General features: G+C 37.1%; 2 protein-coding genes across 2 annotated transcripts; both read left to right on the top strand.

Moving 5' to 3' along the window:
- The first annotated feature begins 4,929 nt into the window (after positions 1 to 4,929).
- Positions 4,930 to 8,088, top strand: LOC135202020 (cuticle protein 19-like). Its single transcript, XM_064231295.1, has 2 exons — positions 4,930 to 5,027; positions 7,407 to 8,088. The coding sequence occupies exons 1-2, from the start codon at positions 5,016 to 5,018 to the stop codon at positions 7,761 to 7,763; spliced, it is 369 nt and encodes a 122-aa protein (XP_064087365.1). The 5' UTR covers positions 4,930 to 5,015; the 3' UTR covers positions 7,764 to 8,088.
- Positions 8,089 to 13,717: 5,629 nt separating this feature from the next.
- On the top strand, positions 13,718 to 16,544 carry LOC135202321 (cuticle protein 19-like). The gene is made up of 2 exons (XM_064231668.1): positions 13,718 to 13,819; positions 15,868 to 16,544. The coding sequence occupies exons 1-2, from the start codon at positions 13,808 to 13,810 to the stop codon at positions 16,219 to 16,221; spliced, it is 366 nt and encodes a 121-aa protein (XP_064087738.1). The 5' UTR covers positions 13,718 to 13,807; the 3' UTR covers positions 16,222 to 16,544.

Genomic DNA, 16,544 nt, shown 5'->3' with positions numbered 1-16,544 from the left:
GATGACACAGTTACAATTTTTGAGTTTGCCACACCAGCTTTCGACCGTCGAGTCATCGGTCGAATGAACCAGCACAACAAGTGGGGCAGTGCCAGATGACACTATGCCTTTCCCCCTCTCCTACTGTCACCAACCGCATTGTGTGAAACCTGTCTGAAGTCACCTGTCTGTCCATCTGTCTTGTTGTCTGTTTCTCTATGTGTCTGGTGTTCGTCTTCATCTCTGACCCTAATTAAGTATATCTTAGTTTAACCAGACCACTGAGCTGATTAACAGCTCTCCTAGGTCTGGCACGAAGGATTAGATATCTTTACGTGGCTAGGAACCAATTGGTTACCTAGCAATAGGAACTACAGCTTATTGCGGGATCCGAACAACATTGTATCGAGAAATAAATTTCTAATCACGAGAAACAAATTTCTCTGATTCCACGTTGGCAGAGCGGAGAATCGAACTCGGGACTACCGAATCGGTTGGCGAGCACGAAAACCACTCGTCCAAGGAGGAACTTCTGCCCCTAATTATTCTTGCGTTTCTCTTGACCGGTATTGTATTCACGCTTATATTTCGTTTGTTTTGTGTCTCTCGTTATTGAATTATTACACTAATTCCTTGCTCTTGAATCTGGTCTTCTTGTCTGAATTAATTGCACTGTAATTATTCTTGCTTTTCTCTCGACGATTTCGTATTTACGCTTATGTTACTTTGTTTTATCATTTGTTTATCGTTGTTAAAATGTTAATAGCTCTGACTTTCTATTCTTGAATCTGGTTATCTTGTTCTGATCTACTTATACTCTGTTCTTTGGAATCTTGCTGAGTGATTTAGTGGCCTTTACAGCAAGCACTATATGAACGTGTGCATATTTTGAATAATAATTAGACCTCATTTGCATAATTCGTTGATATCCACGCTAGTGTCTCTCGCGAGAGAATTTTAGCGTTATTCGTTCACTGTGAAAAAAAAGCATTCATCATCATTTAGCCTTTACTGGAATTTTGCAGAAGATGAGATTTTATTGATAAATTCATGTTCAATGATAGAGCTTCTTTTCCGTAATTTTTTTATGAATATATTTATATTCATTGCGGTTGAATAAAAAGTATCAGTTTATAACCTTTGTTCTTCATCTGCAACCTGTCATATGATTTGATTGATTTTCCGTTATATTTGCCTATTCATCTTTGCTTTGGGTAATGTTTCCAAATATTGTTTTTTTCTTTCTTTTTTTTTCCAAACTGATCATCCTTTTAGCCGTTTTATGTCCTTTTTAATAAACAACTCATTTAATAAAAATATACGAAGCCTAAACTATGAAGACAATAGTTTATCGTAAGCTTATTCTGTGAATACATTGAGTTAAGCGAGTACTGTGATGCCTGATTGTACGTTGTTCAATGCAACGCCCGTCAGACCTTCGATGTCATGCAACCAATCAATCTGAGACATCCTAAACCCAATGGGCGCTCTCGACATCCTTGAAGGATCCCATAGGTCAGAGATCAAAGGGAAGATAATCGCTTAACAAGTGTTGTTTTTGCTCTTGGTAAGTGTTTTAACAAGAACAAAAACGTTTTATTTTCTGTCGGACTCTCAAAGGATATCCGTCCACGCCCTACGTACACTCTCCATCCTTCGGAGATCCTACCGCGTTTCCTCATTCTTCCCACAGGAACGCTTTCCTTCGGCGAAGGGCCTCCTCCCTTTCACATCCTTGGAGGTCTCCCGCAGGTGGTGGTTAGCTTAAGGGCTTCTTGGCGCTCAGCCGCAAGGTGGAGAATCCTTCGGAACTCTCTCTCTCTCTCTCTTTTCTCTCTCTCTCTCTCTCTCTGTTTCTTACTAATCGTTTATTGATTTCCATCTTCTATAATATTGTCAGAGTAATACAACATTGTTTTTTTTTTTTTCTCTCTCTCTCTTCTTCTTCTTCTTCTTCTTCTTCTTCTTCTTATCTTTGTATTTGTTGATTTCCTATCTGTTTTTAATATTTTCAAAATAATCCGTCATTGCTCTTTCTCTCTCGTCTTCTTCTTCTTCTTCTTCTCCTATCCTACCATTTCTTGATTTTCATCTATTTTTAATATTTTCAAAATAATCCGCTATTGCTCTCTCTCTCTCTCTCTCTCTCTCTCTCTCTCTCTCTCTTCTTCTCTCTCTCTCTTCTATCCTATCATTTCTTGATTTCCATCTGTTTTTAATATTTTCAAAGTAATCCACCATTGCGCTCTCTCTCTCTCTCTCTCTCTCTCTCTCTCTCTCTCTCTCTCTCTCTCTCTCTTCTTTTTCTTCTTCTTCTTCTTCTTCTTCCCTAATCTATTTTTAATATTTTCAAAATAATCGACCATTGCTCTCTCTCTCTCTCTCTCTCTCTCTCTCTCTCTCTCTCTCTCTCTCTCTCTCTCTCTCATGATGAAATCTGTTAGCAGAGAATGAGAACAGAAATAGGTTTAATATAACTTCAGTATGCCTCAGAATAGGTTTAATATAACTTCAAGTATACCTTAAAATAGGTTTAATATAACTTCAAGTATACCTTAGAATAGGTTTGATAGAACTTCAAGTATACTTTAAAATAGGTTTAATATAACTTCAAGTATACCTTAAAATAGGTTTAATATAACTTCAAGTATACCTTTAAATAGGTTTAATATAACTTCAAGTATACCTTAAAATAGGTTTAATATAACTTCAAAGTATACCCTTTTTTTTTTTTTTTTAAGAATAGGTTTAATATAACTTCAAGTATACCTTAAAATAGTTCAAGTATACCTTTAAATAGGTTTAATATAACTTCAAGTATATCTTAAAATAGGTTTAATATAATTTCAAATATACCTAAAAATAGGTTTAATATAACTTCATGTATACTTTAAAATACATCGAAAGCGAAAGTACTTTTCACAGATAGTCAGATCGATTCAGGTAACGCAGGTACTAGAAAGTTAAATAACGCGAACAATTCCCGCCACTTAGTTCGGACTGTGTAGTACTACCTACCGTTTCCCGTCTACTGTGAAAAGAATCCACCGGCGATCGTTGCGATAACGGTGCTCTGTTGTGATAGATAAGCCGGTTTAGAAGTTGCATATATGTGCAACTTGCTGGAATTGAATCGTGAATGAAATTGCAATATTTATTAGCAGAGTGATTCTTCATATGCCATATGACGTCATCGGAACAGATGACAATGAAAAAGGGAAGTGGTAAAAAGGAAGGAATAAGGTTGTGACGAAAAGGAGATAGAGGTGAAACAAACAAACAAACAAGAGAAGTTAGGAAAAGATGAAGGCGGATATGGGAAGAGAATGATAAAATGCAAGGAATGAGTGGAAAGCCGAGACCATGATGGAGGTGAAGAGGGGGAGAAATCAAAGCGAGAGAGAGAGAAATCAATGTACGGAAATGGAATTAGAAAGAAAATTTTTCTGTAATGAAAAGACGAAGGAAAATTCTTGATGTCTGGGGAAGATAAGGAAAGTGTAGGAAAAAGCATCAACAACTCAAAGGTAACAATAATCAAAACTTGAATTAGCCTATAGAGGACTACGAGGAAAAACAGTAAAACTTAAAATAAAAAAAAAATAAAAATATATACCATATATGTGTATATATATATATATATATATATATATATATGTGTGTGTGTGTGTGTGTGTGTTGAAATATTTTTCATGAACAGAAAACAGATAAAATTGTTATAATTGTTAATAAATATCTAACAAGAATATTAGTTAATTGAGAAAAATAATAAAAAAAGAACAGCAAACTAGATTAAAGAGAGAGAGAGAGATAATAGGAAAATTTAACAAGACCACAAACAGAGGACATTATAAGAACTGACAACAAAATACAAAAAACAAACGAGAAGACACAACATAACCACAATTAAAAAAAAAAACTTAAAAATTATCGGAAAACATCAACACCGGGAACAAAAAAAAAAACGGGAAAAATAAACTTAAAAAAATTATCGGAAAAAATCAACACCGGGAACAAAAAAAAAAACGGGAAAAATATATACTAAAAAAATTATCGGAAAACATCAACACCGGAACAAAAAAAAAAAACGGGAAAAAATATACTAAAAAAATTATCGGAAAACATCAACACCGGGAGCAAAAAATAAATAAATAAACAAATAACAGGGAAAATAAACTAAAAAAAAAAGTGTTAAAAAAACAGAGTATCTTCAAACGACCGGAATCTCGCTGCCTGAAGGTTACCCGACGGTAAAAACGCCCAATCAGCGACTGCCGCTAAAGATCTTCACTTAATGAGACCAACTCATCATCATAGGCGCGCGTTTCCCCGGTGGGCGTGGTAGCCTGGTGGGCGTAGTAGTAGTAGTAGAAGATATAGGTATAGCTTAGGCAAGTATATGACGACAGCCGCCCTTGGTAATAATAATAGCTCCAAATTCACACATGCCTGCGTTCACGCGCGTTTCGGAGGCGTCTTATTGACCTCATACGCCCACCCCCAACCCCCTTCCCCCCTCTAGTAGACATCTCCCTCTAGACACCCCCGGGGGTGGGGGAGGGGGTCCCATTACGGTAGTACCTGATGGCCACACCTTCATGCGACGATGATGTGACGTTGCGGTTTCCCTAGCAGTGTGACGTCACTGTTACGTCATCGTGGGCCCTGAGGCTATGAGGACGCTCTCCGATCATATGCATTTGGAGGCGAATAAAGATGGCCTCTACGGAAGGGGATATTAAATTAAAACGATAAATATAACGAAGACAACCTTTCAACCTTCTTAGTATCGTAACTAGGAATGCCTACAAGAAAGTAAAAGGAGAAATAGGCCGATGGAGAAGGGGAAGGGAGGGGAGGGGAGAGGGTAGACCCCGCCCCCCTTCCCTTCGTTCCCGCCTTTCCTTCCTCGTCTTCTTCTTTTTCTTCAGCGTGAACTGAGATGATGAAAGCAGACCTTCGGCTGAGACCTATATAAAAGCGGGTCCTGCTCTGCTTAGCATCATAGCTCGAGAATTCCGACTCCGAAACACATCATGTCTGCTAAGGTAAGAGAGAGAGAGAGAGAGAGAGAGAGAGAGAGAGAGGAGAGAGAGAGAAAGTGGGTATCATAACTAAAAGAGATCAGATTTTGTTGCCAACTGAGGAGGGTATACTTTAGTTACAGTGTTCCAGATCGCTTTCACTGAAATCAGTTTCATATTTGCGCTGCGCAAAAGTGCAATGACAGATCTTTTTGTCGATCTATTACTTATATTGTTATTCTTTTATTTTACGATGAGTTACAGTAAATAAATTCAGTTTTTCTATCACCGAAGAGTCATCCCAGTAACTTAAACTTTTCAAGTTATTTGTGTTATACAAACAATTGTCTCCAGTTAATAACTAACTGTCCGGTTGAGGGTCACCCCAGTTAAATACAACTGCGCTTTTCGATGATTCAATAACCTTTCGTCTATCCAGTGGACGCATTTACAAGCGAGCGAAGGAAATCACATCACAGTGACCGTGATTACAGTACCTCACCGATATAACGGATTAATCCGTCCGAGCTTGCACCGTTATCAAAGGAATTCCGATATATCGTTGCGTATATGTTACAGGCAGACAGCGAATTCAGGCATTTCGCGAACTGCCTGAGATTTCCCCCAGGGGCTAGTACTAAACAAAGCGAAACTGTGACTCGCTTACACTGTTTCGCCGTATTTAGTACTATATCAGATTCACGCCAACCATGCATTTGATGACTAGGCCAGTCCCTTACGACGCTCCTGATTGGCTGTAGATAAGCCACTGGCCAAGACATCAAATGCATGGTTGATGTGAATCTACTATAGTCCCTGGAGGCTCAAATGTCCCCAAATGCATTTCGCTACCGGCCTAAAATTCAGGCCGAAAAGTAATCATTCAGCAGTACAACTATATTTTTAATAATGATGATTTAGATATAGATGGTCTTTGCTTTGCTATATCAAATTACAGTATATTGCAAGTATTATTATCCTAGCATTGTATTACAGAATATAAACATTGTCGTCGTACGCCATTTGCTTTTGATATTATTTACATTCTAAAAATCTTGGCTGATTGGTTACTGCCGACATCTTCATTGCCATTAGTCGCTAGAAAAATATATTGCAGTTCTTTTTTTTGTAAATGAACAAAGTTGGGTTTAAACTGCGAACATGTCTTGATCGTATAAGCAGTCAGTGTGATTTTGCAAGTTCTTCCGTGGCGTGAAGGATGAATAAAAATTTATTTTATTTATACTTATAGAAGCAACGCTGAGAATCGGCAGTTTTAACAACTTGACGATTTTAAGGAAACTCTTAATAAACGCTCGATAGTTACAGTAAATGACGTTAGCAATTAGCTGTTTTCTTTTTTTATTCGGTTGATTATGTCGGTACGGGTTTACAATCGCTTCTTCTGTTAGTGGAGGATGCAGGAGTTACAAGGATTAGGATGTCTCAAAGACTTATATATATATATATATATATGTGTGTGTGTGTGTGTGTGTGTGTGTGTATGTGTGTGTTGTTTGTGAGTGTGTGTGTGTGTAGCCCATGCGAGGAGACATCATGGATTACGGTCGATGAAATGGAGAGAGAGAGAGAGAGAGAGATGAGACGTGTGCGTGTATAGTCCATGCGAGGAGACATCATGGATTACGGTCGATGAAATGGAGAGAGAGAGAGAGAGACTTGGCCCGGTTTGGTTGTTACACTGATTGATATTCATATGCAAAAGTCGAACAAGGGTTGTATTCAGAATAATGACAATTTTGATAAAACTGTTGTTTCTTGTATTAATATCGTATTAGAAAGTATGGATAGAGCGACCATGTGCCATTTTGTTTACATTCTTAGAATTAATCAGCTGATAGCGTTTTACCGACGTCATCGCTGTTTTTAGGTGCCGAATGGAACTAGAAAGCGTCTTGTTTATATAAACAAACAGTACCTGTAAAGTAGGAATCTATTTCGATTTGAGAGCAATTTATTATATGTTCATTCAGGGACTTTGCAAAGCAGCATTGACATTCCTTCACTTTGTTGAAGTCCTAGAGCAATTTATGTTCAAGACTAATTTATTTATTTATTTATTCGTTTATTTATTTATTTATCTATTTGCATAGCAAAACGAAGCCGATGAACAGAACTCTCATAACGGCTTCTACCATTAGGTCTTGATTGATCATATGTAACTCCAGAGGGAATTGTTACTTTAGCTAATAATTAGATCATATGGCAGCTGACGGACTCTACTCTCCTAATTCAAGGAGGTCTTTTATCTTCTTCTAGTTCTCTCTTTTATCGTTCTGTGTCTTATCTGAAATGTCCGTGCGTGTGTGTATGTGTGTCTGTTGCAATCCATCGCTTTTCCGTAACCAGACGTCATTCTTCTTCTTCGTCTTCTTTTCGCAGCTCTTCGTCATCGGCGCCCTCGTGGCCGTAGCCTGCGCCGCCCCCTCCCCTGACTCCCCACCATCCTACGGCCCCCCTCCTCCCCCATCCTACAAGGAACCAGGCATGCCCTACGACTTCGCCTACGCCGTGAAAGACGACTACACCGGCAACGACTTCGCCCACGACGAGAAGAGCGACGGAACCATCACCTCCGGGTCGTACCGCGTCCTCCTCCCCGACGGACGCACCCAGATCGTCACCTTCACCGCCGACCATCACAACGGCTACGTCGCCGAAGTCGCCTACGAGGGAGAGGCCTCCTACCCTCCCCCAGCTAAGCCCGCCTACGGCCCACCCCCACCAGCCTACGCCTAAATTCCGCGTCTCTGATGTACTATTATGACGTTTGCGCTTCAGTCAGTCTTCTCTCTCTCTCTCTCTCTTCTCTCTCTCTCTCTCTCTCTCTCTCTCTCCGCCTCATGGAATCCTCCCGTTTTCATTCTCCGCTTCGAAGGACGTCCTCCTCCTCCTGGTCAGCTTCATCATCCTCGTCATCAAATCGCTTCGTCATCCTGGAGTTACTCTTCTTTTTTTTCCCCTCTACGTTACGTTTGCCATAAGATAAGCAACTGCTTCAGTCAGCTAAGGAGCTTATATTTATGATATATTATTTTTTGTAAATAAAGGCATGTGAATCGACTATTTTTTTCTTTCTTTTTCTTGACATTTATATCCTCTTTTAGTTAACTGTAGCAAAGGGAATTTCCACTTATCATTTTTGTGAAAGGTTCAAAAGCATTGAATAATGTTTTACTTTTTTTTTCTTACTGAGACAGTCTAGCTATTTATTTCATTTTCTATCAAGATTATTACCTCTTGTTTAATGCTTGAACTACTCAGAGAGAAGTGGTCAAGACTGTCCTTCTGTAGTCTGAAAATCTGTAAGATGAATTACTATTCTATATCTAGTCATGAATGATTTTTTATATTCATCGAACCTGTAATATTGTTGAGTGGGTTTTCATTCACTTCGCAAGCATAGCAGCTGCCCCGCCCCTTTTTGGTTTACTACATATTCTATTGTGTACGTGTGTCTGCTGAGCGATTAGAGAGAGAGAGAGAGAGAGAGAGAGAGAGAGAGAGAGAGAGAGAGAGAGAGAGAGAGAGTGAAAAACGAGAAAATGAGATAAATAAAACAAAAGAAAAGACAAACATTTATAAAGCCATGATATTAGAGGTTTCATCTAACAAAGAACATGAACTAAAACTCATGTAGAATCGCTTAGAATATGACGAAAAGTTTCACCTCCACTGATTTATTTATTTATTTTTATTATTTTTATTTTATTGTTTCTTTTTTATTATTCTTATTTTGATTATTACTTTTTTATTATTTTATTTCTGGTTAAATATTTCATATTTTTATATTTTATTCTACGTTAGGGCCTACATTTCTCAAACGAGATACAATGGAATACAAAATGGATATGAATAAGATTCACATAATAATGAAGTTTTCTGGGCTCAGCCCGTATCGCTTCGTGAAATGTCCTTTTAGCACACATTTCTAAGGTAAATATCACTAACATTACCAGAGAAAAAACTAAAATGGAATGTCAGAGTATTCTGACTCGCTCACCTTATATAAAAAAGGTGTCGGTATGGTTTCAGGGGCGAGTGAAACCACTACCACGGGTCTCTTACCATTTAGATCTATCCTTCTACAAAATTCCCCTACTAGAGAGGAGTTTTTTTCGCTCTTTGCGGATTAAGCAACTATCAATTATTGTCAAATACCAATTACTCTAACACGAGGTAACAAAAGATATGCACCTACACTATAGTAGATTCACATCAACTGTGCATCTGATGTCTAGGCTAGTCCGTTACGATGCTCCTGATTGGTTGTTAAGCCAGTCACAGGGCTGGAAACTCTCAGTCTCTCGAGAGTTCACATAGGCAGGATGCATGTTCCACCTCTCCTGAGGGAACTCTCTCGCGAGACTGAGAGTTTCCAGCCCTGTAATTGGCATATCAACAGCCAACCAAGAACGTCGTAAGGGACTGGTCTAGAAATCAGATGCACTGTTGATGTGACTCTACTATAGTTCTAGAGGTCAGATTTTTTTTGCAACTATTTGGACACTCCGCTCGTTGATCTAGTGCTATGACGAGGACACACACATACTCTTTCTCCCCGGCAACAACACGCCATAGTCAACTGACGGCCAATTACACATGTAGGGACTTAGTTGAAAATAGTTATAGCATGTTTTAGGAGTCTCATTCGTGGAAAGATCCCGCTGCCCTTGTATCATCACAAGTTTCCCACGCGGAGACACACACATGCATGCGCACACAGATATATATATATATATATATATATATATATATATATATATATATAATATAGTACCTCACTTGTTGACCGAGTCGATAACCTCACTGGAGTCCTGATTTCTGCTCAGTCCGTTGGGCGCTGGTTCGAACCCACGAGAGGACGAAATTATTATCAACTAAAAAATTCCCCTTCGGGTAACATATATATATATTATGATATATAATTATATATATATCCTATATATATATATATATATATATGAAAATATATTCCCGAGGTAGAGCGAATTGGATATTAAAGGACATTTGTAGCTTAATGCACTTATATGAATCAGGGTAATGTGATAAACATTCATATAGTATATATATATATCTATATATATACCTATACATATATATATATATATATAATATATATATATATATATATATATATATATATAAATTATATATGTATATATATAGAGTGTATATAAATGTATAGGATATATATTTTTACATATATAACGAAAAAGAATCAGTCATGATATTATTGTACAAATCTTTTACCATTGCCAATGGAAACAAACTGCTCGAAAATTCACCTTTCAGACGATTCGATCAAAACTCACAAGGTAAATCAGATCGTTATATCCTTGATTCTCTTAGCAATATGTTATTTGAGATTCTTTTGTTGATTACGTTAGGTTATACTGATTGAAGGTTAAGCCTAAGGGATGCCTAAAAAATGGTTTAATATTATCTAATAATGCCATGATGAAGAGAAATTTCAATTTCAAAATGCTCTCTCTCCTTTTGAGTGCAAAGTCACTCAAAGGGAGAGAGCACTTTAAAATTGAATTTTCCCTCAATAAATAGAGAGCATTTTAAAATTGAATTTTCCCTCAATAAATAGAGAGCATTTTAAAATTGAATTTTCCCTCAATAAATAGAGAGCATTTTAAAATTGAATTTTCCCTCAATAAATAGAGAGCACTTTAAAGTTGAATTTTCCCTCAATAAATAGAGAGCATTTTAAAATTGAATTTTCCCTCAATAAATAGAGAGCATTTTAGAATTGAATTTTCCCTCAATAAGGAGAGAGCATTTTAAAATTGAATTTTCCCTCAATAAATAGAGAGCATTTTAAAATTGAATTTTCCCTCAATAAATAGAGAGCATTTTTAAATTGAATTTTCCCTCAATAAATAGAGACGCATTTTTAAATTGAATTTTCCCTCATAAATAGAGAGCATTTTTTAAATTGAATTTTCCCTCAATAAATAGAGAGTATTTTAAAATTGAATTTTCCCTCAATAAATAGAGAGCTTTTTAAAATTGAATTTTCCCTCAATAAGGAGAGAGCATTTTAGAAGTGAATTTTCCCTTATTAAGGAGAGAGCATTTTAAATTTGAATTTTCCCTCCGTCATGGCACTACTAGAAGCAATAATAGTTTTCACTTTATTTTCGTAAAAGTTCTACATTACCTCAGTAATTTTAAATTTATTATCTTCCAGTGTGTTGATAAGTTAGACTCAGATCCACTCTGTTAAGTAACGCAAGTTCATAAATTTGTTATAATGAAACAAGCACATTTCATTATAGTTAATTAATAGGTCCTATTTTCAGTAGTGTTATTTACAACGTGCATCCACTCATGCGGAAAAAAAATAACTGAAGAGCACCATACATTTACCAAGTTGGTCTACAATGAACATAATGGAAAAAGAAAGTTACAAAATGACTGTGTATAACGTGTTTACTTATAAGTATTTACCTTTTATGGGTATATTTTTCAATCTTATGAATAAAATTGAAAGAAGTTTTTGTTTGGTTCATAATGAACATAATGTGGAATATTTCTGATGATTTTAGCAGATAAGTGGCATTAAAAGAATAATAACAAATAAATAGATAAATAAATAAATAGCAAATTCACGATGAAGAGAAAACCTGCGTATAGGAAAGCATAGTCTACTATACAGATAAAATAATGAATAATCAGTAAATATATCAATTGCGTGAATAAGGAGAGATAGTTTTGAGTCTATTAATCTCTTCAGTTGAAGTTTTCTGTTTGTCGAGGAGTCTGTGTAATGATGGTATAGTAATTAGTCACTAATTGCTAATTGGACGTTACTTCAGACTACGCCATTGACCCAGTCACTTAATTTCCAATGATTGTCGGTTCATGCTCACGTGTGCCGAGATAAATGAAACTAAAACGGTTTTGCCTGATGTAAACTGGCCTTCGGGTTTACCACAATGAATAATAATAGTTACGGTAACTACTACAACTATTAGTACAAATAATGATAATAATAAAAATAAATACAATAATAATTATGTTAATGTTCATGTTAATAATATCAATATTAAAGTATTATTATTATTATTATTATTATTATTATTATTATTATTACATTAACATTATAATTAATAATAATAATAATAATAATAATAATAATAATAATAATAATAATAATAATAATAATAATAATAATAATAATAATAACACAACATTATTATTATTATTATTATTATTATTATTATTATTATTATTATTATTATTATTATTATTATTATTATTATTATTATTATTATTATTATTATTATTGATCTGTGCAGCATAACATTATAATGCAGTTTATATTTATGAAGTTCGTTTTTTTTCTTGTTTGTATTTAAAGTTAAAATCACTCAAAAAGGAGCATTACTGATGCTTGCATAGCCCAGTCATGAATATCCAGAAATGATGCCAAAATAAAGTGAAATTCCTGAGTGCTATTTACGCAATTCGTTTTTTTTCTTATTTGCATTTAAAGTTAAAATCACAAGAAATGGTGACAAAATAAAGAGAAATTCCTGATGTGCTAATTAGATGCATCGTCTGAGCTTACTCCATTTGACATAATCACAGGATCCGTTTCGCCTTCAGAAATTTGAGTGAATAAATGTATATTTTGTGAATGACCGTCGTATGCGATCAGGTATTATATATTCAAAGAAAACTCATAATCACATGAGTCAATAAAATGGAAAAGTAAATCCATAGTAGTATGCGTGTTTGGTTTTTGTTATTTAAAATATATACAGCAGAAAGCTTTCGATGACCTGCGCGGTCTTACTTGTAAATCTGACAAGGAGGACCTTGCGGGACATCGAAAGCTTTCTGCTGTATATATTTTAAATAAAAAAATCAAAGGCATTATATTATTAGAATTTCCCTGACCAGATGAGTGGGAAATTTATTCATGCAGACTTTGCAAAGTCAGGTTTTTCAATGGCTAAAGCTGAGACACTGAAAACATGAAGATTTGGGAATATGTAAATTCAATCAATGACAAATACTAAGCTTATGACGACGGGGGCTTAGGAACAGAAGCTTCTGAACGCACAGGAATACGACTTGAGCTTAAAGAAGCTTAGGGAATCAAGCTTGCAAAAGAGCTCCCGTGATATTTAGCAACAGAAGCTTACGAACGCACAGAATAAGACTTGAGCTTTAAGAAGCTTAGGGAATCAAGCTTGCAAAAGAGCTCCCGTGAAATTTAGCAACAGAAGCTTACGAACGCACAGGAATAATACGATTTGAGCTTTAAGAAGCTTAGTATTCAAGCTTGCAAAAGAGCCCCCGTGCAGTTTAGCAGGAACTCGGAATTCGTAACATCTTTCGCAGGAACTTCCGAAGAGCTCGATGAGTGACAGCAGCCAACTAAAATCCTCGTAGCTGCTGGCTAGAGAATGCAGCAACCCATAGAAAGGCGTCTCGGGGGGCCATCACTGCATAGACGCCCCGACCTTGAAGGTTCCGAAGAAACAAAAGAAGCGCAGTCGTTTGATTTGCGGCCGCGGAGAGGTTACGGTCGCAACGAGGTTGAGGCAAAGCTGGAGAAAGAAGAGGAGAGGAGAGGTAGGTAGTAGGAGGAGGAGGAGGAGGAGGAAGCTGTGACCTCATGGGAAAGCCTTCTTCTCTCCCTGCCCTCCTCCTCTCCCTCCCTGGTCCACCCTCCTCCCTCAAGAAGCTAGGCCACAGTATAAAAGCGAGTGCCGCTTCATTGCCGACATCATTCGCCCTCCGACTTCCCTCCAACCAACATGTCCGCTAAGGTAAGAGCGTCTTCCATTGGTCACATCGTCTTCCATTGGCTCGGCAAAGTTCCTTAGCCCCAACTGGTCACGCTCTGATTACGAACATACCACAAATTTCGGTTTCAACCTTTGAATATTTTTTTCTCAAAAATTTCAAGTTTGTCAGATTTTGCACATGAAGAAATGATAAAAATATTGTTTTTCATCAACCGTCAAAATGATTCGCCTTTTCTCATCTCATTTTTCAATTTCGTCTTCCAAAAGTTTTTCATTTCACAGATTCATTCATTTTATAATAACAAATTTTCATTTCACAGACTTATTCATTTTATAATAAAACCATTTTCAAAGATTTATTTACATCTTTTCGCTCTGATTACGAACAAACCACAAATTTCGGTTTCAACGGTTAAACAAATTTTTTTGCAACAAATTTTTAATTTTGTCAGATTTTGCACATGAAGAAATGATAAAAATCTTGTTTTTCATCAACCGTCGAAATGATTCGCCTTTCCTCATCTCATTTTTCAATTTCGTCTTCCAAAAGTTTTTCATTTCACAGATTCATTCATTTTATAATAAAATTTTTCATTTCGCAGACTTATTCATTTTATAATAAAACCATTTTCAAAGATTTATTTACATCTCTTCGCTCTGATTACGAACAAACCACAAATTTTGGATTCAATGGCTGAAATGTTTTTTTTTCTCAAATTTTTCAAGTTTGTGAGAGATTGCACATGAAAAGAATATAGAAATCTTATCTTTCCATCAGTCGTCAAAACTATTGGCTTTGTCTATTCTCATTTTCCAGTTTGGTCTTCCAAAAATTTTTCATTTCACATATTCATTCATTTTATACTAAAACTATTTTCAAAGATTTATTGTTTGTCCGATTTTACACATGCAGAAAAGATAAAAAAAATCTTGTTTTTCACAACTGTCAAAATGATTCACCTTTTCTCATCTCATTTTTTTAATTTCGTCTTCCAAAACTTTTTCATTTCACAGATTCATTCATTTTGTAATAAAACTATTTTCAAAGATTTATTGTTTGTCCGATGTTACAAATGCAGAAATGATAAAAATCTTGTTTTTTATCAACCGTCAAAATTATTCGTTTTTTCACGTCTCCTTTTTTAATTTCGTTTTCCGAAATTTTTTAATTTCACAGATTCATTCATTTCATAATAAAACTTTCGAAAATTTATTTATGTCTCTTCAAAGACATCGTGATCCAGCAAAAATATTCTGCCTCCGATGATAGATGTGTAGTGGTCTCTGTTATCACCTTCAAATAACCGCAAAATGGAAGATGATGATTCTGGCATTTTTAGCCTACGCATTTTCCTGCAACTCAACCAAGACGCTTTCATTAACCACTTCGTTTATCAGTGCCTCAGTGGCGTGGTCAGTATGGTGTTGGCATGCCACTTCGGTTGCCGCAAGTTCGATTCTCGGGCATTCCATCAAGGTGTGAGAGATGTGTATTTCTGGTGATAGATGTTCACTCTCGACGTGGTTCGGAAGTCCCGTAAAGCCGTTGGTCCCGTTGCTGAATAACCACTGGTTCCGTGCAACGTAAAAACACCATACAACAAACAAACACTTCGTTCATCTGATGTTAATCACTATGTTTATTCATCCCAATGCTTCCTATTTATTATAATATATTCATAGCCGCACTGAATAACATCGGATCAAGCGTCCAGGATGATAAAAACCTATCAAGTTTCGTTTAAGGAACCTTTTCTCTCGAAAATGGTGAATTGATATTTACTGAATAATTCTTTTATATAGAGGGGCTCATTTCTTCATAGGGGGTGTTTACTGTAAGAGCTCATATTTACTGAAGGGAACGAATAGGGTTGCAGCTAAGGGCAGAAGGGAAGCTGCAAAAAACTTTTAAGTAATGCCTACAGTGCACCGCGTGAGGTGCACTGACGGACTACCACCCTACGGGATGAATGGCCGGAAGCGCCCTAGTGCTTGGCTCGACAGCTCAAATTTCATAGGCTGAGTTAAATCAGTCTAAATCCTCTATCATTCCATCCTTCGCATTTCAGCTCTTCGTCATCGCCGCCCTTGTGGCCGTAGCCTGCGCCGCCCCCGCCCCCGACTCCCCACCATCCTACGGGCCCCCTCCCCCATCCTACAAGGAACCAGGCATGCCCTTCGACTTCGCCTACGCCGTGAAAGACGACTACTCCGGCAACGACTTCGCCCACGACGAGAAGAGTGACGGACACGTCACCTCCGGGTCGTACCGCGTCCTCCTCCCCGACGGACGCACCCAGATCGTCACCTTCACCGCCGACCACGAGAACGGATACATCGCCGAGGTCGCCTACGAAGGAGAGGCCTCCTACCCTCCCCCAGCTAAGCCCGCCTACGGCCCACCCCCACCAGCCTACGCCTAAGCGATCATAGGCCTACATTCCTCGAGGATGTCACTCCATACAAATCCGTCTCGAAGCTCGACCTCACTTCTGTCTTCTGTGTTCCCATCGATCTCCAGTTCTCCATTCTATCGATCTCCACTCAAACCTCGTCAACTGCTTTTGATGAGACTACTCTCACATTCCATTGGTCTCGTCCACTCTCATCGATATCTTCCTCTGGGTGACATTCTCCTTTTCTTCAGTCTAGTATATTGCCATAAAGAATGTGTCTGACGTGTTTACTGCAAGAGCTTATATTTATTATAAGTTATTTTTTTGTAAATAAAAGCACGGGAACGTGA

Source organism: Macrobrachium nipponense, chromosome 30 (assembly GCF_015104395.2).
Source record: "Macrobrachium nipponense isolate FS-2020 chromosome 30, ASM1510439v2, whole genome shotgun sequence".
Classification (NCBI taxonomy): domain Eukaryota; kingdom Metazoa; phylum Arthropoda; class Malacostraca; order Decapoda; family Palaemonidae; genus Macrobrachium; species Macrobrachium nipponense.
The sequence above is the reverse complement of the archived record's forward strand: the minus strand, read 5'-3'. Positions and strand labels throughout refer to the sequence as shown.